Raw genomic sequence first — 21,134 nt, forward strand, 5'->3', positions numbered from 1 at the left:
TAAATTCTAAGCTAAGACTCTAGGGTAAAAGTCTAAACTCTTAACTAAAACTAAACTAAACTAGAACTCTAACTAAAACTCTAAGCTAAGACTCTAAGCTAAAACTCTAAACTCTTAACTATTAATAAACTAAACTTCAACTGTAAGAAAAGCTATAAGCTATGACTCTGATCTAAAACTCTAAAGTCTTAACTAAATATTACCTAAACTACAAATTCAACTTCAACCCTGACAGATGACTCTAAGCTAAAATTCTACACACGGCACTGTAGCTAAACTAAACTTCTACTCTAACTAAAACTCTAAGCTAAGACTCTAACGTAAAACTATAAACTCTTAACTATAACTAAACTAAAATAGAACTCTAATAAAAACTCTAAGCTAAGACTCTATGCTAAAACTCTGAACTCTTAACTATTACTAAACTAAACTTCCACTCCAACTAAAACTCTAAGCTAAGACTCTAAGCTAAAACTCTAAACTCTTAAATAAAACTAAACTAAACTAGAACATTAACAAAAACTCTAAGCTAAGACTCTAAGATAAAAACTCTAAACTCTTAACTAAAACTAAAGTGAACTAGAACTTCAACAAAAACTCTATGCTAAGACTCTAAGGTAAAACTCTCAACTCTTAACTATAACTAAACTAAACTAGAACTCTAACTAAAACTCTAAGCTAAGACTCTAAGGTAGAACTCCAAACTCTTAACTATAACTAAATTAAACTTCAACTCTAACTAAAAATCTTAGCTAAGACTCTAAGCCAAGAGTTGAGAGTTTTAGCCTAGAATCTTAGCTTAGAGTTTAGTTAGAGTTGAAGTTTAATTTAGCTATAATTAAGAGTTTAGAGTTTTAGCTTAGAGTCTTAGCCAAGAGCTTTAGTTAGAGTTCAAGTTTAGTTTAGTTATAGTTAAGAGTTATTATGAGCGCTCATGATAAGCTAACCTAACCTAACTTAAACGTGGAGAAACCTAACCTCTAGGCTAAAGGACTCTTAGCTTAGGACTCTAGGCTAAAACTCTAAACTCTTAACTATAAATAAAATAGACGTAAAATCTAAATAATACTATAATATAATACTATAAACAAAAACTCTAAACTCTTAACTAAAACTAAACTTAAACTATGAATTAACTATAAGTTATAACTCTAAACTCTTAACTAAAACTTAAATACAATTGAACTCTCACTAAACTCTAAACTAAAAATCTATTATAAAAATAGAAAATCTTAACTATAACTAAACTAAACTTCAACTCTAACTAAAACTCTAAGCTAAGACTCTAAGGTAAGACTACAAACTCTTAACTATAACTAAACTAAATTAGAACTCTACCTAAAACTCTAAGCAAAGACTCTTGATTAAAACTCTTAACTAAAACTAAACTAGAGTAGAACCCTAACTAAAACTCTAAGCTAAAACTCTTAACTCTTAAATATAAATAAACTAAAATAGAACTATAACTAAAATTCTAAGCTAAGACTTTAAGGTAAAACTCTAAACTATAACTAAACTAAACTTCAACTCTAACTAAAACTCTAAGCTGAAATTCCAAGCTAAAACTATAAACTAAAACTTTGGGAGCCCTTCTGGGGCCCGGGGGGTATTTGGGGAACTGGGGGCTCGGGGGGCCCTTTGGGGGGCCAGGGGTCCGGGGGCCTTTTAGGGGTCCGGGGGATAGGGCCCTTTGGGGCCCATTGGGGTTGGGGGGATTGGGACCCTTTGGGGTTAGGGTAGGGGATTGGGGGCCCTTTGAGAGTCCGGGGGGACCGGAGGCCCTTTGGGAGTCTGGGGGGCCCTTTGGGGCCCTTTGGGGTGGGGTATTGGGCCCCTTTGGGGTTGGGGTAGTGGACACCACAACACTGTTCAAATGGAACTTGTGTATTATAACGACCACAGAGTTTCATCCCAAATCATCTTCTAGAATGTCTCAAACGGTCTTGCCCATATAATCCGCGAAAACTAATTCCTGCGTGCTCCTTTTGTTTTCGCATCCCTGCGTTTTCAGATTTGACTTTCCTTAAAAACTCTTTCTTACGTTAATCTCGTCATTTCATACATGTTCCAAACTACCCTGTTTTGGTTTCTATCATATGTTAATTTATCACTCTGACCTAAAGATCTGAAAAGCCATATTTAAAAATATAATATTAATTTATCTCTATCACGTAAGATGAGAGAAGCCATATTTAAAAATAGAATTTCTATCTCTTTAGAATACCGTATAATTCCTAGGAAACAAGTGATGTCGTTTCTAATTCCCCTTTAGTAGATCAATAATTCCCCTCGATTATGCAAATCAATTTCTCAGAAATTCTGTCCCCTTCTTTTATGTAATCAATTTCTCAGAAATCCTCTCCCCTTCATTTATGTAAATCAAGTTCTCGGAAATCCACTTCTCCCTCTTGTCCTAGATCAATACATCTCTCTCCACCGTCAATGCGCATGTGCAAACTTCATCCCAGTGTCATTAAACAATCACGAACAACAACAAATCAATTCACCATGACCCCATTAGACTCGATCAATACACAAATCTCTTCAAGACATGAATTACATCCTTTAATTTGTACTGCATAGCCTCTATGTAATTTACAAGGATTACATAATTTGCATTTTTTACTATAGTCATCAATGATTCTACAAGTATCACATTGTGTCCAACTGCCAAGAGTGTACAAGCATCGTGGACATGTATAGAACATTTTTTTGGTTTCCGATGTCAACTCTCTCCCAGCTAAAACGAAACTGATCATCCTCGTGCGATAAATTCAGGGTGTAGGTAAGGTGAGAGGAGTAATTCTGTGACGTCACCTCTTTCGAAGGGGGAGCGAAACATAGTTGATCTTCCATTTTAAATTTGCTCAAGGATATCACATATCTTGCATATACTTCATCCCATTCCAGACAAAGCCGTGATCCTCGTGTTATTTCCACAGCCACGTTTGGTGCTCTTGTATTATTGCCACCAACCCCACTATCAACTTCTAATAGGTTAAGCATTCCACTCATCATCACTACAAGTAGATCCAAATGAGTAAAGTCAAACTGTTCTCACTCCTTTGAATTCTATTCACAAACTAATAAAAACTATAGCAAAAATCCTTTCCTTATATTCTCTGCAATCCACCCCCGCTAATATTTTCGACTCTCTGATTGGCTTAGAAGGAGACACGTGATCCTGTTTCCCCTTATCGAATCAATACATTACCCACCGATTATGTAAATCAATTTCTCGAAAATCCACTCCCCTCTCAGTTACGCAATCAATTTCTCGGAATTCCTCTTTCCCTTCCGTTAAACAATTAAGTTCTTAGAAATCCACTTCCCCCTCGAGTCCTAGATCAATACATATCTTCCCACCTTAAATGCGCATGCGCAAACCTCATCTCATTGTAATTATACAATCACGAACAACTACAAATCAGTTGACCTTGACCTCATTAGACTCGATCGATAATCCTTGAATAAATTATGTCCCGTCGGCGTTAGACTTAATTGTAGATGACAGCACGGTGTACGTTTCGTACCTCCTGATAGCTTCCTACTAGCCTTGTCGTACACCGGAACGGACCTGGCATCATCCCATCAGGTCCGGTTCGTACAGCACCCTGCTGGTCATTAAATAAGGCAACAATATTTTTAATGGTTTTAACAGGGAAGTCGTAATGTCGTAGCATCTTCTATAGAGATTCCCTGTGTCAAAAGCCTTTAAGAAGTCGCTAAATGCAATTAACATTTTAGTCTGCCACTCGTTATATTCTTCAATTAATACCTTTCAAATAAAAATCAGATTAGCACATGACCTGCCTGGCCTCAAACCGTGATGTCCATCTTTCAGGATCTCGTCAACGGTTCGGCCTTTCTCAAATTAATTAAAACAAGATATATTTTTTCAGCTGAAACCAAGGAGCACCCTTAAAACTAAAAAAAAAAAATTACTCCGTATATGAGGGGGGCTGCCCCTTCCTCAACCATCACTTTTTACGCTACAGCATTAAAATCCTTAAAGAATGCTTCTCATTCAAACTCAAAGGCTTTTGTATTTGAGGAGTTTTTCTTAAGGAATTGTGATAAAAAAACGAAAATGTCAACCTTTACCGTAAAGAGCTGATGAAGAGGTATTCTCCTTATGTACTTAATCCTTTCTGTTTGTTCTAAGTATTAATCTTGCTCAATATTTTAAGTTAAAAAAACTTTATTTAAATTAATATCCGACCGTTTTTCAGTTCTTGCCAGAAAATTCCATCCCCTCCCCTCTCTCTCAGGGTGTAAATTTCCCGGGTAAAATTCCCTCCAGTAGAAAATCCTCCAAAAAATTTCATATTGTCTTGCAATAACAAATACTATAATGTAAACAAGGGGTTAATTGCATAACATCCACCGGTGCGATTTTAATGAAGATCGCTGGAACTTTTGGGGATGTTTCCTCCCTTTTTTGAAAATCAGGCAGATTTTCTCAGGCTCTTAGCTCTTAATGGGTAACGGTAAATTTAATAGGCTATATACACTTCAACTCAGCATAATAATTAAATTCTTTTAATATATCCATTGTTATCAATTTTTTTTTTAGAGCTTCGATTACTATTGGACCGAGTCGCTCCTTGCTTACAATTTATTACCACAAACTGTTCGAAAGTTCTACAAATATCTCTTTTTTCCTATTGCTCGGGATACTCTAAATTTCCCAGATCTGTTTCAATATTTCATGTAGAGGTTTCATTAGAACCGTGGCACCATAATTCAATAATTCAGGCTGTAGGCTGTCATCTCCAGCAGCTTTGTAAGTTTTAGCTTTTGTTATTATGTTGATCTCCAGCATTCTAATGGGTTTGGCATTGATATCCAGGTCGAAAAGTGTCAGTCCAGGCGGAGGCTCTATATGATTAGCAGGGGCAGGAAAATTTAGTACTTCATTAAAGTGTTCGCCCCATTTGTCATTAATTTTCTTCTTTCCATGTAAGTTGTCCATTCGTTTTGCTTTCGGCAGCACATGAAAGTCTTAAAAGGTCACCAACGACCTCCTTCGTTTTTCAATATCGTGTTCTATTATCATCTTTGCTGGCAGCTGTCCCAGCTTCGGTTGGCATTGTCTCCAAAAACCAGGGTAAGTCATTTCTTGTCGACCGCTTTACTGCTTCGTGGGTTTGTTTATGCTGGGCCTTGAGGTGATATTTATATGGAGGGGATGGGGTGAAATTACTGACACAGAATTCTAGCTGGGTCTCTATTTTTTTTTTCCTGTCTTGAATGAGTTTCCAGGAGCCATCTTTGATCCACTGTTTACTCTTTTTCGTGTGTGTGACCAATTGACTCTTCAGCGTCTCTACTTACAGAGCCCACAATTTTGCCTTACTTTTCGTCAACTGAAATAACTGTTTCATCACATAATAGGCTTGCAATTTTGTTAGAAAGGACAACACAGCATGCTCGCTGTACTTGTTTATCACGGAGCTTCTGAATATCAAACATTTTCATAGTCTTTCAGACTTGGAGACAATCTTTAGCTTCAATTTAAAACTGTTAATCACAAGTTGGTGAGCAGAGTAAGAATCAGCCCCACAAAAATCGAACATCTTCTAGACAGCATTTGTACCACTTTCTGATAAGAAATCTGATTCCGTGATATCCCGTCAGGTGAAGTCCATGTATATTTGTGTGCATCGCGGTATGGGAACCTCGATCTACCAACAGTCAGGCCACGGCTGGCACAGAGGTCAATTTAACGGACTACATAGTCATTTGTTACACCAAGATTGAGCTGGCCAATCACTTTTTTTGGCATGAAAATCACCACATAACAGAAAAATGTCATGTTCAGGCACTGAGTTGATTAGATCATTTAATGAACAATAGAATGCATTTTTCATGGAATCATCAGCCTCATTCGTTGGGGCATAAGCAGCAGTGATTATAAAATTAGACTGAGAACTAGCAAAAGAAGCTTTGATAATTTTTTGGTTTTCGGCATAAACTCAAACATCGATTTCTTAGCTGATTCGCTTACAGCTGGGGCAACCCAACCTTCACGCCTCCTCTCCTTTCCAGAGAAGAAGAGTTAATATCCGTCAACATGTATGTGTCCAGAGCCTGGAAGTCTGGCTTCAGACAGAACCGTTATTTTTTACATTTCTAAGAAACTTAACATTCTTAATTACATTTTCTAAATAATCAGGCCGAGTTCGGGGGTGGCCCTTGGTCACCAACGTCAATTCAGATCAGATCTGGACAAAAAAAGAACAAATTGGTAGCAGTAGTGACAGGAATGGCATCGCTATGATTTTCATCTCTTCCTTTGTAATATTAGCCTCAAACTTGTAATAAACAAGCTAAGAAAGTTTTAAATACCAATTCCCGACGAAACCAAACAACACCCACGCTACGATTTAGAACAGTTACGCAGCGATCTTAATGATTTTACATTCAATTATTTGAAACTAATCCCTTGTTATTTCCAGAATGATCATGGTTTGAAAGAGGTACAACATGTCAATGCGTCTAAGATTTGAGTCGGGTTTGTTAGAAGACTCACTTTGGACCGATAGTGATTGAAATCGTTACATGTCTCACATTTTCATTAGGTGGGAGATGTCCACCAGTTGCGAAATATATATTTAAAATGATAGGTTGAGGACATATATATTGCAATAGTAGCCTCAAATTAGCGTCAAAACGATATTTATTTTGATTTACATTGACAATAAAAAAAAAATTTCTTCTTTTCACGGAAGTCAATGTGTTGAATCAGTAATAGTCATAAAAAAACAGGCGAGGAACCATTCAAATGGGACTTGGAGTCTGAAAACCTACTTCCAATGAGAAACATACCTTGGTGTTGTTCAAAGCTGTTTGGACGGTCAGATGCCAACTCAGGGCTTCAAAGTCCTTATATAGCATCACAAAGAATTCATGCAGATCAGTAAAAAATTAATGTTCAAAATATATACAACATCTTGTTGTAAAGCAACATGTTGCTACATTAATTAATTTTGCACTATGCATAATGTATAGCTGAATACAGTGGCGTTAATCGCAGAGGGGGGGGGGGGGGGGTTAGGTGAGACACTTCCTATCACCATTCAAAATTTACTACCCCTCTTCTTTGTATTTTGAAGATACCTTTTTGTATTTTCATTAGAAATTAATTTTTTTGGTATTTTCATTGAAAAATAGCAAAATTGTCTCCCCCTAGATTTCGAAAAATACATTTGGCCCCCCTTCCCCTACATTTTTGTGAATTGAGGTCGCTGGCCAAATATAAGCATTTATTTTAAAATATACACCTAGCCTTTATTTACTACACAATTTGGATTAGGTTACATTAGAACTTGCCGGTAAAAAAAAAAAAAAAAAAAAAAAATTATCGGTAGGATTTTGACCAAAACCAAGCGGAAAACGAAATTGATTACTTACATCCTCTGCGAAACCTAACCTAATGTAACCTTTTATTTACTACAAAACTTTGTTACTTCGGTACTGTTCTAAAATATAGGAAACACGCGAGAATGCGACTCGAGAAAAGAAATGATCAGATAGTCATTATTCGTTAATTACCTATCTGAAGCTGTAAAAACAAGGGTTTCTCACTCCGGAAACTATTTTAAACTTTAGTTTCTTTGGGTTTAGGGGGAAAAAGGTACCTAGGTTAGGTTAGGGTCCATATTTAATATATGCTTTGCTTTATCCGCCTAATGTGCAAATATATAGCCCAAGTTTGTTCATAATTATTATATTTTCATCCTATTTTGTTTTATTTCATGAGCATTAACCAAACTTCACTTCTCGCGTGTTTCCCATATTTTAGAATAGTACCGTTACCTCACATTCCAATCTACCAGTATAAGCAAATTACCACAAAAGCGAAGTCTCTTTTGCAATATCCACCATCGTCATTTCGTCATCCCCCAGGTTCTCACCTAAAACCCAGGTGTTTTTTTTTGTTTTCTTCCAAAAATCATTGTGGTTTTAGTAGCAGTTCGATAATGAGAAAAAAAGTTTACATGTAAGAGAAGGGAGTTGTAAGCCCTTCAAGGGAATTGTCACTCAGTTCCTTGTCAATCCTTTGAGAGAGAATATTTACGTCTATCGGAAAAATTGGCTCACCCTTCTTAGAGACGATGAACTTTGATCCAGTATTATGACAGGTATAGGAGCTAAATCGACTTGTACGAGTCTGAATGACAAGTTTAAAAGATTTTCAGGGAATGGAAAAAATGTTCAGGATATGCGTTTATAAAACTATCGAGTCTAAAATACAAATTTACTAGCTATTTCTTATAGACTCCAGTTGGACGACTTTAAGGTCGCCAAGGAAGAGGGGTAACCAAGACAAGCTATCCAAGATTCCGTAATTGGGGGCGCTACAACCAAAACACTTTTTTTTAAGGTGAACGCGTGATTAATTTGCTAGTGCATATAAAATTTTTGGACATTGACATCGAGGTTCATTATGCTCTGGGCACCAATAACTCTAGGATCAACCCTGGGTGGCTGGGCAATATACATATGGTCACGTGGGATAACTATTAAGTAGTACGACCTTTTATCCAATATTGAGACCAGATTACTTTTTACTGAAGTACCAAGACATCAAATTAAAAAAAATTTACCCCCCCCCCCCGGAAACGACCCATGTAAAGCCTTTGCTTATTACAAATTTGATGTGATGACAATAAATAGAACACATTAAATGTATTCTAACCCCTTTCCCCCCGAGTATTTTCGCTGATTCCCAAGGACAAATATATCTTCAAAGTAAAGCTATATCCTCCTAAGCTTTTTGGCTTCATGTGTCTTTAGTATTTTTACCCGTCTTTATTTTTTGTTTTACTGCATATGGTGGTCAGTTTCATAGTGTTTTATAATTCAAGGTTGTGTTTCAGCAGTCGTCCTTAAAAAATTGAGACACAAACTCAGACCTTAGCATGAAGAGCGGGGGCGCAGGAGGGAGCGGCCACTAAACCCCACAAAGTTTTATAGCGGTTGGAAAATTCTTCTCATTCTATGTCAACGGTCCTTGTGTTTGAGAAGTAGTTTTTAAAGAACTGAGATAAAAAGTTAAACTTTAGTGTGAAGTGCGGAGGGCTCAGAATGGAGCAGCCTCCCCCCCCCCCATATACAGAATAATTTATGTTCCTTATAAATTTCAACGTCGCTCCTTAATAGTTTTTTATAACAAGTTTTGAAAAAAAACTTGTTCTTAAGTTTAATTTCTCATCGTTTTTCAAAGCACGCCCGGGCCTATCTAAGGCATAATGGTGCTATCGGTCTCCAAACCCACACTGATTGATGTTAAATTGCATAGATCAATACTTTTAAGTTGTTTGGAAGTGTCCCAGATTGGCACAGTAAACATTCATGAAGAGTCACGCAATTTCTCAGGCACCTTGTGAGCCTATTTGAGCAGTTTCTCTCTTTAATGCAGTAACAAATACCTAAAGCGGCCGATACATTTGAAAAAATGATTGGCAGACGGTTAGCAAGAATTGATTTGAAACATCAGTTTAATTTGTAAGAGAATTAATATAGTTGCAAAAGTGTTTCATAAACTTTTTAAAAACAAGGAATTCGGTCAATTTATAATCGACTTGTAGTTAAGATCATAACAGAAACAGGAAAAGTCTTTAAAATTTCAGAATATATTCGGCATACTTCTGAAGAATATCAAAGGTTATACCGGAGCATTTTATTATTTGTTGCCCCCTCCCCCGCTTTTACATCTGAATAATTGTAGATACAACATATATCCGCAAGATACTCATCGTTGTTAGTATATATTTTTTTAAACTTGAAGTTTATTTTGCAAGGTACCACCTTCTCATCCTGTTTGTTTTTAACAATGAACTTGACAGTGTCATTGTTTTCCTCAGAGGCCTCATTTTTTGTCAACTGCTTGTTTAGCTGGACCTTCTTCTTCTCGGAGTTTCTTCCTCAATTTTGTGATACCCAATTTATAGATCTGGCATATTGGAAATTCATATCTAGTAACCCGAAAGCTATTTTTGGAAGCTATTACTCTTTACTAGGTGATTCATTTCAAAACGTTACTAGATCCCAAAGCTTATTTATCTCTCTTAATTTTTGCGATCGTTCGTTCGTTATATTTTGTCAAAGAAAAACAAGTCCAACGATATTGGATCAAAATTTTGAGATAGTCATTTTATGATAAACTTTGAAAGGTCTAGAAAGTATACCTCCAGGGTCAACGTAACCCCATTATTGTCCCAAGTTATGTAAATTAGTTATTGTTCATACATTCGTTTTAGTAGAAAAACTCTTAAGAATCGTTTGCTAGGCCATGATTCCCAGAAATTTCAGGGTTATCTGTGTAAATTAAAAGATGAAATGTGCACCTGATTTTCCAAGTTATTTTTATTCCTTTGGTTGATACTGTTCTAGTGCCTCTTTTCTTAGTTTCAACAGGCTTTGAGAGTGGCATTGCATCATATCTGTTGTTGTGTCTTAAAAATAAAGGTGACTGTTCCGTTACGTTAATTATTAATGTTCTTGACCAGAGTTCCCAAATTTCTGGTCCATGAATTCGTCCACTGAGCATGCAAAAATGTGTCATATTTAGCTAAAATGCGTCCATCTTAAAATGTCAAAAACTAGTGGTATTTTTTTACCAGTTGTATTGTTGAACAAAATACGCTCTGTGACATCTTTCAAAGCGGTCAGTTAACACCAAACATTATTAAAACGATAAATATTTGTATAAAACATTCATACAAAATGACTAAGCGTGAGAGCACGAAACTCATATAAACATGTAAAATTGTAAAGCCCTTATTCTGTAATAAATCCCTTACTCAAGAGAATATCCCTTATGGCATCTCTGGCAAAACCTGGATGCTCAAAAAAAACTTGAAAAAAGAAAAACAAAAATACTGACATTTTTTTTTACCATAATATATATCGAGTTGGGAAATGTTTCGTTTCGTGCCATAAATATATAAAATGTGTCCGTTTTTAGCCCTTTTATATCCCAATTTTTTAAAATGTATTACTTTTTTGCCCTTCTATGTCATTGGATCCCGGCACATGGGAATATATCCTTTTGATATAAAATTTGTCCAGTTGGCAACCCTGTTCCTGACATTGCCCAGAAACTCTGTAATGAAGGAGCCACTATTTTTAATGAAATTTCACAGAATGTAATGACGTCATTTAGACAATGGTGTGTAATGAGTACTTAAAAAATTCATTCTTTGAAAAAAAATCGGTCTTACGCCACTGCGATCACTCCTGGTTCGTAAAAAGAGCAGTAGAACTTTTGATATCCGCTCAAATGAGCTCTCTCCTGATATTCTAAGACTACTGGGTTGAAAAGATAATCTAAGAAGAAAAGAAAAACGAAAAAAACAACAACAAACAAACACGTATTTGTAATCTGTCTTCTTGGAAGAAATGCAGAAATCAACACTATTGTAGATAAGAGCTTGAAACCCCCTACAACAGGGTTAATTTATATACTGAGTTTGTTAATGGAATTTTCAACAAGAATACTTACTGGTTCATCTCCCCCCCCCTCCCCCCCCGTTTCGAAAATCAGGCAAATTTCCTCAGGCTCTTAGCGTTGGGCAACTGAAATTAATGAATTTCACATATCTGGATTCAGTATAAAATTACCAGTTCTTTCGATGTAGTAATTGTTTTCAAAAGTCCTTTCGTTTTAAATTTTTGTTTACTACTAGCCCAGGCATTGAAATTTATTTGAATTGAAAATGAAAACAGGGTGGTAGTGACAAAAAATGTCATACTTGTATCGTTGTAAATATGTCAGGACTGTCAGATGTGTTTTTTCTATTCTTAAAAACTAAATTTTCAAATATCAAAAATATTTATTTACTAATTATTGCATTTGGAGAAAAACACTTTTCTAGTTTTTTTTTTTTAATACTATTTCTTATTTACTCTTTGGTGAATATTTTATGACAAAAAAGCTATCCGTTCCGTATTTCATACTAATGATTTTCGTCTCAATGCCATTTAGCAATTGGCTCACTTGGCATTTTTTCCAGTGTAAAAATAAGAATAATGGATTAAGTTATGAAGTTGGTAAAGTTATCCAGAAAAACGATTACAAAACTTGAAAAAATACCAAGTGTCGCCAAACACTAATCGGCGTTAATATTGTCTTTGCCGACACTAGAGCCCCACCACTCTTATACTCTTTGGTGCAACCTATACCCATTTGGTACAACCTATAAGCCATACTCTTTGGTCCAACCTATAAACGGGTATCTAAAGTTTTAAAGATGTTATCTTTCATCATTCGTCTTAGAATATTTGATTCTGCAAACACATGAATTTCAGAAAAAACCTTTTCAATAGAAGCGACTTCTGCAGCAATAGTAACAGTAAAAACAATGAAAGCGCAGCGACAGTAGAAATTGAAATGATGACAAATCCTTCTGAAGGATTTTCCTATTTTGGTTGTCAGGTTATATTTACTAAGAATATTAAATTCTGCACCTCAAAATGTATAAAACAGTCCGCTTATGAATGAGCAATGCCCTTAAATTGAAGATTTTATAACGAGCATATATTGCAAAAGAAGGTAATAAAAATTTTGGCTGGATGCAAGCTTTGATACCTGAGAATGAAACAAAACACTTTAAGACGTCATTTTAAATTCAGCAGGAATTACATTTGTGGTTCAGAATTTTTGGAACTCAGTTTCCATTGAAATTTAAATGCATTTTCAGGAAACTCGAGATGGTACTATTGCGCAGTTATTTAGACGTAAACACTGGATTCAGCACGTGGAATCTATATATTTCTTTTTTTAATGTAAAAAAAAATGTGCTGCGTTAAAAAAAAAATGATATGAATTAAAATTATTATTAAAAAGAAAAGATTTGCATCAAGTTGCGCAAAATTTACCAATTTTTATGACATAAAATGAAAAACTGCAGAGGAATGAAATTTCGGACGGTTTTGATGATTCAGGACGCAAAAAAGGGCACTTATGTATTATATGAGAAACAAACTCGAGAACTTGAGATCGCGAACATGAGACATTACCCGTTTTTCCCGGTGTTAATACACGACAATTAGCTTCGGCTCGGTGGAAAACTACATTGTAGCAATATTTTAATTAAATATTTAGTTGGTATTTTGGTTAAGGTTAGTTTAGGTTACATTTTTAATATAATGCGTTCTGGGCGGCCCCCCTTCCATAATTCGTTGTTGTAGTTTCCACAGTCGGAGCTAATTGTCTGGTATTAACACCGTGAAAAACGATTAATGTCTCATGTTCGCGATACAAGTTCTCGAGTGCGTTTCTCGTATAATGCATAAGTATCAAAAAAAGTTTGAATATTGCTGTTTAGAAGACTAAGTCACTTTGACTAGGAATAAACTGTTTTTTTTCGGGGGGGGGGGGGCAATATGAGCCTCTACAAAACATCAAAAAACAAATTGAAATGTTCTTAGTGTTATGACACTTTCATTAAGCCGAGTTGACTTTGTGTAGAAGGTTATAAATCCTGAAGTTTCCGATTTTCAAAAATTGCACACAAGAAGGTGGCCCACGCCACCCACGGTGGCGTAATAAATGGCACATCGAGATGCACAGCCCCTTATTAAATCCATGGGTTAACAACTTAAGTTAAAGATCGCATCGGAAGTATTTTAAAAGCCGCTTGGTCCCTGAGCAACACTTTTAACACCATCTCCTTAGATAACTGCCACTGATATGGATGCATCACTACAACATACCTATTTACCGCCATTTTTTTACAATTTTATTTTGAAAATTAATTTAGTGAATTAGAAGAAGAAATAGAGCTCATAAAATGGCCACATTCTTTGAAAATTCTTGGAATTTTGATTCGTTTATGCCTATATAAATTTTCAGATCGAAAGAGCAAAAGCTTTCCAGGCCTATATCAATATCTTGTTCATTTCACATAAAAATTTTTCCTAAAAATGCCCTTATTTATTAAATTTCTTTATTAAATCTTGTGAAAAGGTGCACCCTCGTTTCTATCATAAGACATTCCGATAGTAATAAAGAAAATAAAAATGACGACATTGAAATGCATATCCAATAAGTAAAGAGATATATGAGCAAGACACAACAGTAAGGTAGCTCAAGAAAACCTGAAATGCCCCCTAAAGAAGCAAAGAATCTCTGCCCTATTTTTCCTATGCAGATTATATACACTGAAAATAATTTTTCATAAGAAAACTGTATTAAAATTTAACTTCCAAATATAATTTTTCTTAACACAACCGTATTTGCTAGAATCGATAACATACACCGGTGAAGTTTCCATGGCTTCACTATACTATCCTCCTTGACGTAGTACACACCTCAATTAAAATGTTTCTTAGTTTTGATAAACAGCTAACACATCAAACTAGCACAACCGAATCTGCTAGAATTGATAACTTGCACCGGTGAAGTTTCCATATCTTCACTATACTATCCTCCTTGATAAAGTACACATCTCAATTAGAATGTTTCTCAGTTTTATCGATGCTATAAATGGCAGCGGTAAGTAAAAAACGTTGTGGCATTTTTTGTAGTGGTGCTTTCACACAACGCTGTTAAGTCTTTCACAATAGTAAATATTACGATTTTACATAGCGTTACGCGACCTTACGGAGCAAATTTTACCCCTACCATAGGCAGGGCCGAATAAAGGTTGATTGGGCCCAGTTGGGGTCCGCATTTGAAAGGGCTCCGCATTACCATCAAAATAAACAAAAACTCCAATTAGACTCGAGAGTTTATGCTACGTAACAAAGAGTCAACACTGAATTTGAGGAATTCCCGAAATAGAATTCATGGATAGGCAACAAACGAATTTTGAACCTAAATTAACAAAATTGCTCTAGAGAGCCTTCACTCTTCATCAGAGCTTGAATCCCCATCTCCACTCCTACATTTTTTATATTTGAAAAGTTTGATTATGATGGTTTTAGACAATAATGATGATGGTATTTTAAGTTTTCGGTAGCCTTGTGTGAAAGGATTGCTTTAATTATGAAAGTTAATGGTTAACACAATGTAACTTAAATACTTAGCATAGAATATTAAGCACGTAGTGTGAAAGCCGCTTAAAACGTAGATTCACTGCCAACCTTCTCAAACTAAATAAGTTTTATCAATTCGTTTTCTTATGTCTTATTTACTTCCTAGATTATATATAGATTCCTGTTTTTTTATTTGTATAAACGCGTTATATTCTCTTTTCTCACTCATATGAATATTTGCATTTGATTTTTTTTAATATCAAAATATTGTATATTAGATACTGGAAAAAAAAAAAAAAAAAATCATTGAACAAACTATGTTTCCCCCGCTGAAACAACCCTTTAGACGTTTTTGATTTTTCTACTCTTCAGAACAATTTGTGTTGTGGAGCACAAAGCCTCTTGAAATACCACTACCCAAAGTCAAGAGGCCATTGACCTTACTCCGGAATGAAATGAGCCATTGAATAAAATTTGCCATCTAATCTCACTACCCTAAGTTAACCTAATAAAACCTAATAAAAATATCTTAAGTGTCTACAGTACATAACTTCATTAAAGCCTTATTAGGCAAAGCTGCAATTCCTCAAAAACATTTTTCAGAGAAGAAGGAGAAGAATCAAGGAGTCACACAACCTTATTCGTTAAAAACCATGCATGCACAATTATTTAAAGTTACCAGTATAGCAAGACATGTCGTTAAAGAGACCCAACCGAACTATATAAATACCGTTGTCCAGTTGAGATTAGTCTTTTACGCCTAGTACAGTCTTTTAACCAAACAATGACCAAACAATGAACAGTTTAAAACAACAAACGTATAAACCAAACAATGAACAGTTTTTTTTGTAACTACAAACAGTTAAATAACAGAAACAAAATGGAATTGCGATAAATGATATAACAAATGAACCACAAGTGAAGAGAACGACAAACTGTTCAATCCTTGATAAGCAGAAGTAGAATTTAGTTGATGATAAGGTCGTACAAGGCAATATGACTTCTTTCAAAGAAGAAGCAACGATGTCGTAGCAAAATATTCAAATTTTTGAAGGATGGATGCTCATAGGGGAAATGTCTACTTTGGTTCAACAGAGAGAATTTTTAGTGAGATTTAACGAGATTTTACCTTTCCAAGAGATGTTTTCACAGGCTTGTCATTAAAAAAGTTATTAATTCTAAGTTGAACATTTGAGTCAACAGTTTGAATAATTTGTTATTATCTTTTATTACTAGTTTTTTTTTGTTCTCCTCTTCTTTTGTTGAGTTGTCCCAAATATATACCAATGCATCAGAATAAATTCATGGTACAATTTTCGCTTTGTTACCACATTTTTTGTCTATCTTTTTTATCCATTGTTCTTTGGTAGCTAGAGACAGAGATCTTGTTTGTAAAAAACACTAATTAGCCTATTAGGAAAATTAAAGGCGAGGATTCTGCTCAAAACTATAAAAGTACTCTCTCAAGCAAATCTGTCTACAACCCCTAGTAAAAATACAGCTGGCAGACCCCCTCCCCAAACAAAAAAAAACTATAAACAGGAATCCCTAAAAAAAAAACACAGCTGGCTGTGTATCAAACAAGACCCTAAGCAGGATTTTGGCTCGGGTGGGGAACGGGGGTTTACAAAAACAACTTTAAAACATATAAAATTTTGTCTGCACGCATTTTGTCATGTTTTTACAAGACAAAATTTCTGGGGGGGGGGGGGCGGCGGGATTAAATACACGAGCATTAAAACACACTTAAAACAATCATTTACCAAGAAAACAGGCCCATAAGATTGCGTAGCATGGTCCGGTTATAAGAAAATACAGCTATTTTTAGCTTCAAAAACACAACGTCTATTGGACCCTTAAGTGGAGTGTTTCGAGCGCCTTTAACTTGAATACATGGGATCCTCAGAGCCTGTTATATTTTTGATTGTTCCCTGGTTGAAGTAACGATAGTTATTAGGAATGGAAGGACACAGATCTTGAGGACTAGATTCGCAGGGTAGAACTTGAGAGCCAAATGTAGATTCAAATTCAACAGAAAGCTGTGGCTGTGGAAATTTTGGCTCCTGTTGTGGCTGGAGAAAGTAGAAGTCAGTAGCAGGAGCTTTTGGTGCAGTTGATAAGGGAGACGAAAACGAAGTGGGGCAATTCACACTCAATTCATCAAACAAAGATTCTGGGGAGCAGCAATTCCCTGGTGTAACGGGTACTTCTTGCGAGGTGCTTGAAACAACACTGGCATTTGTGGTCAATACGGGTAGTGCATTAGAGGTTGACACTACTTCAAGTTCGTCACTCGACAAGCCGTACTTTTTGCTGGAAGTCGGTAAAAGTCTAACGATTATACTTTCTAATTCATTATCAGATAGACTTGGTCGACCAGATGAAACTAAAATGTCAGCAACGATCTGGGAGAAATAATGATTGTCAATTGTGTGGTTAAGGAATGGGATAGATGACACTGAGGATTTCACAGGGAATTTCAAATTTAATGCTTCGACAAGTTGAATGGCTTTCTCCATTCGCTTTTTAGACTTTTTATCCAAATTGTCGATGTCTAAGAGAGCAATGAATTTTTCTTTGGCCATGTTGAGAGCATTCCTAACTGAACTATCGTCTAGTAGTTTATTTGAACTTCCCACAGTTTCGTCCTCTAAGGCAACAACCCTTGAAAAAATTGAAGTAATTTTGGGCGCGAGAGAGCCGAGATGATCGTCAGCTGTGCTTAGATGACGGGCTACTGTCAATACACTAACACTTTCAGGCTCCACCGATTTGGGTCTTGATTGCTTGCTTTCAACTCCCAAATCCTTTGTAGATGCGCGTGATTTGTATTTCTTATTCTTCGCTTTACGACGTGACTTATACCCAGAATTGGAAGGAGACGGTATTATTTTATCAATCTCTCTTTCTTCAGACCCTACTTTCCTGCATCGACTTGCCAAATGTTCGGCGTTGCCTTCAGGATTCTCAACAGTTGAGCGTGACTTTGATCTACGCTTTCTTTTACGGTTGGAAGGAGAGCCAACAGGGAAACCAACTGTTTCCTGTTGTATCGTGTCTCTTCTTTGCTCCCTCTCCTTTTCTGAAAAAAAAACAACAAAAAAACATTAAGAAAAAATTCAAAGGCTTGTGCCAAAGAGTACGTGTAACTTATGAGAGTGTGAACTGGCGCTATATCAAAAAAAAAAAAAAAAAAAAAAAAAAAAAAATATCAACACCATTTAGCGTTTGGTAAAACTTGGCATTTTTTCAAGCTCTGTAGTCATTTTTCTGTCAGGAACTGAGATCAAAAACGTATTACTACCTTAAATTTACCAGTTACCCTAATTAAATTAATTATTCTTATTATTACACTGAAAAAATGTTAAGTGTCTACAAACGTCAGATGGCGTTCATAGCGTTTGTTTTTGTCAATACTCGCGCCAGTTTCCACTCTTATTAGTTACCCATACTCTTTGGCTCATGCTATTAGTTTTAGGGTACTTGTAAAAAGAAAAAAAAATTATCAACACCATTTACCGTTTGGTGAAACTTGGCATTTTTTCAAGATAGTTTTAGAATACTTGTATGATAAACCCCCTACTGTTCAAGTTGTTCATTCATTGACGCATTATAACACCCGTTTTTTTTGTTAGTTTCTTTGAGCTTAGCGCGAGACAAGACAAAGAGAAGTGACATAATAGATGGAAAATATATAATTTGGGCACTTAAAACCATTTAAATTAGCACAGCCTACTTATTTGATGAACTCCATTAGTGTACAAATAAGAAAGAAGAAGAAGAAGAAAAGACAAGGCAGAGGTTTTCCCCTTTATTTTTGTATGTATAGGTGCCCAAGCGCACGTTTGTCTTTGTGATAGGTTTTAGTGGATAAATGTGAGCTTCTTGCCTTTATAGGAGTGAAATTACTGAAAGAGCTAAAGAAAAACAAACGAAAGTTCCAGCGGTTAACGGAATTAATTTAGCTTTCAGTCTGTTCAGAGGCGAGGTAGTCATACGTAGCGCCATAGCTTAAGGTCAGCTAAATCCATCGATTTGTGCAGCTTTAAAAGTAGGGCAGTTGTAATATTCTATGAAGCCCCTTAAATAAAGTCTACATAGCAATGTCTAAGAAATACAGTAAAAACGTTTACTCATTATCTTTATCAAGCTTATAAAATTTAAGGAAAACATCCCACGGTGCACTGGATTTCAGTCCGTGAGGCGTCTTAAAGTCTTTTGCTATCGGTAAAATATTTTACTGAAGGAAAAGAAAAAAAAAGAAAAAAAAAAAAAAAAAAAAAAAAAAAAAAAAACCAAGCAAATGATCGATTTCGAAAAAAAAAAAAAAACACTTGGTGAAACAGAAAAAATTGGACATTTAGGTTATAATGACCATACATCACCTATGACTGTGGGTAATTTTGCACGAATTTCTTTAATTCCTCGAGCAAAAGCAGATACATGCATCTTCCCTTTGGTTTTCATAATTATCTTAAGATTTTTATTCCTAGATACGTAGTTTTAGATACCTATATACGTCCTAGATACTTAGATATGTGGTTTAGTCCGTAGTTTTTCAAGACATTTCCCTCAGAGACCAACTCAATGACAGCGTTTTAATTAGACCCCGGCGCCGCGCTGATGAGGGAAGACCGGCAGCGGCGGGGCAAAAAACAGCAGCGGCACCACGCCGCCAGTAGGATGTTGGCGGTGCGGCGCCGACAAGATCAATGTTGACCGCAAACATTAATGTTTTCATCAGTCTTTCTCAAATCACAGCTTAAATTTACAACAGATTAAATTTACAACCCTATTCATGGGTTCAAAATTTCACAAGTCGCTGGCTGGAAACTGGTCTTCTTCGTTATTCATCAAGAGAAGCAGAAAGCTGGTAGAAACGAAATGGCTGTTGCGTTTCAGAACCCTTGCATAATAGTTGAAATATCTATTAGCTATGTATTCTTAACATAAACAATTATCAAAATTAGTAGTTTTTTTTCATCGAACATTACTGCATACAAAACTTCAAATACCGTATCACGAAAATCTGGGTAAAAACTTTGAATATAAGTTTGAACTTAGAAGCTTAATTTTTTCATAATGCCATTTTCCAATATCTGTTTTGTCACCTTTAAACCAGTTGAAATGGGGGACTTTGATATTAATTTTTTTTTTGCTCTTTTGGATTCCTAAAAAGCCTTCCTTGTATTAAAAACTAATTTTTAATAACAATTAAAAAAAAAAACATTTTAAGTTTTTTTTTGGTTTCTTTATAGAATATATGTCATGTAGGCTAATCCTGAACTGCTGCTTTTTTTTATTGCTTTTGGCTGCTCTTTTGGATATTATTATTTTTTTTTCTTGGGGGGATTTATTCCAAATTATAAACTCATAAATACCTAATAATCAGCTAAATAAAAAACTGCATCTAAAAGTAGTAAATTTATCATATTGAAAAATATATGATGAACACTTCGCATTAGAACACTTCAATTACAATAAAACAAAAAACACTTAATGGTTTATTCGGTATGAAGAAAAATGAAGTGCCAGCTATTTTCTTAGGTAAAAAATGAAAAGCTCATCCGTTTTAAATGTAATTAAATCCGTTTTAAATATGCAGACTGAAGTAGCTCCAGGAAGATGTTGAGATTTTCTTCCTAGTTCGTCACTTTTAATCCAAGCAAAATGTTAGGAGACTTAGTATCAGTTATTGGGTTTAAGCTTTGATTTCCAAATGCTTATAAAAATTACCACCTTGATAGGATACCCTCTCTGCTTCAAGTTAAAAAAAATAATTAATTTTTTGGAATCCCTGCTTTCAATAAAAAAAATTCGAGATATTATCATTTAAACGTAATAACCCCCTCCCCCTCTGGATACCACCTTGATAGGATACCGTATAAGCTTTACATTAAAAAAATAATTTACTTAATAATGTCCTAATTCACCAGTGTTCCTTGAAAAAAAAATTAAGGGTATGAGTAAAGGGGTACAATGACAACAACAAAAATGTCGAATTATTCAGATATACCTCAACTGGAAAACTGAATCATAGATTCGCCGTGGCATTCAATAAGATTCAAAGGATCTAATTAAAAGGGAGCACACACACAACCCAAATTAGGCCAGTAGCCTATGAGAAATCGCAAATTACCTAAGAC

General features: G+C 35.4%; 1 protein-coding gene across 1 annotated transcript in view; it reads right to left on the reverse strand.

Moving 5' to 3' along the window:
* Nucleotides 1-14,712: 14,712 nt before the first annotated feature.
* Nucleotides 14,713-21,134, reverse strand: part of LOC148951382 (uncharacterized) — an 83,151-nt gene continuing 76,729 nt past the window's right edge. Inside the window, exon 6 of the mRNA XM_089090835.1 lies at nucleotides 14,713-18,070. Coding sequence (XP_088946961.1) covers nucleotides 16,869-18,070 — 1,202 coding nt within the window. The 3' untranslated portion in view covers nucleotides 14,713-16,868. The remainder of the gene's footprint in view (nucleotides 18,071-21,134) is intronic.

Source organism: Artemia sp. Qi Xiang Cuo, chromosome 6 (genome assembly GCF_049724085.1).
Source record: "Artemia sp. Qi Xiang Cuo chromosome 6, ASM4972408v1, whole genome shotgun sequence".
In the NCBI taxonomy this organism is placed as follows: domain Eukaryota; kingdom Metazoa; phylum Arthropoda; class Branchiopoda; order Anostraca; family Artemiidae; genus Artemia; species Artemia sp. Qi Xiang Cuo.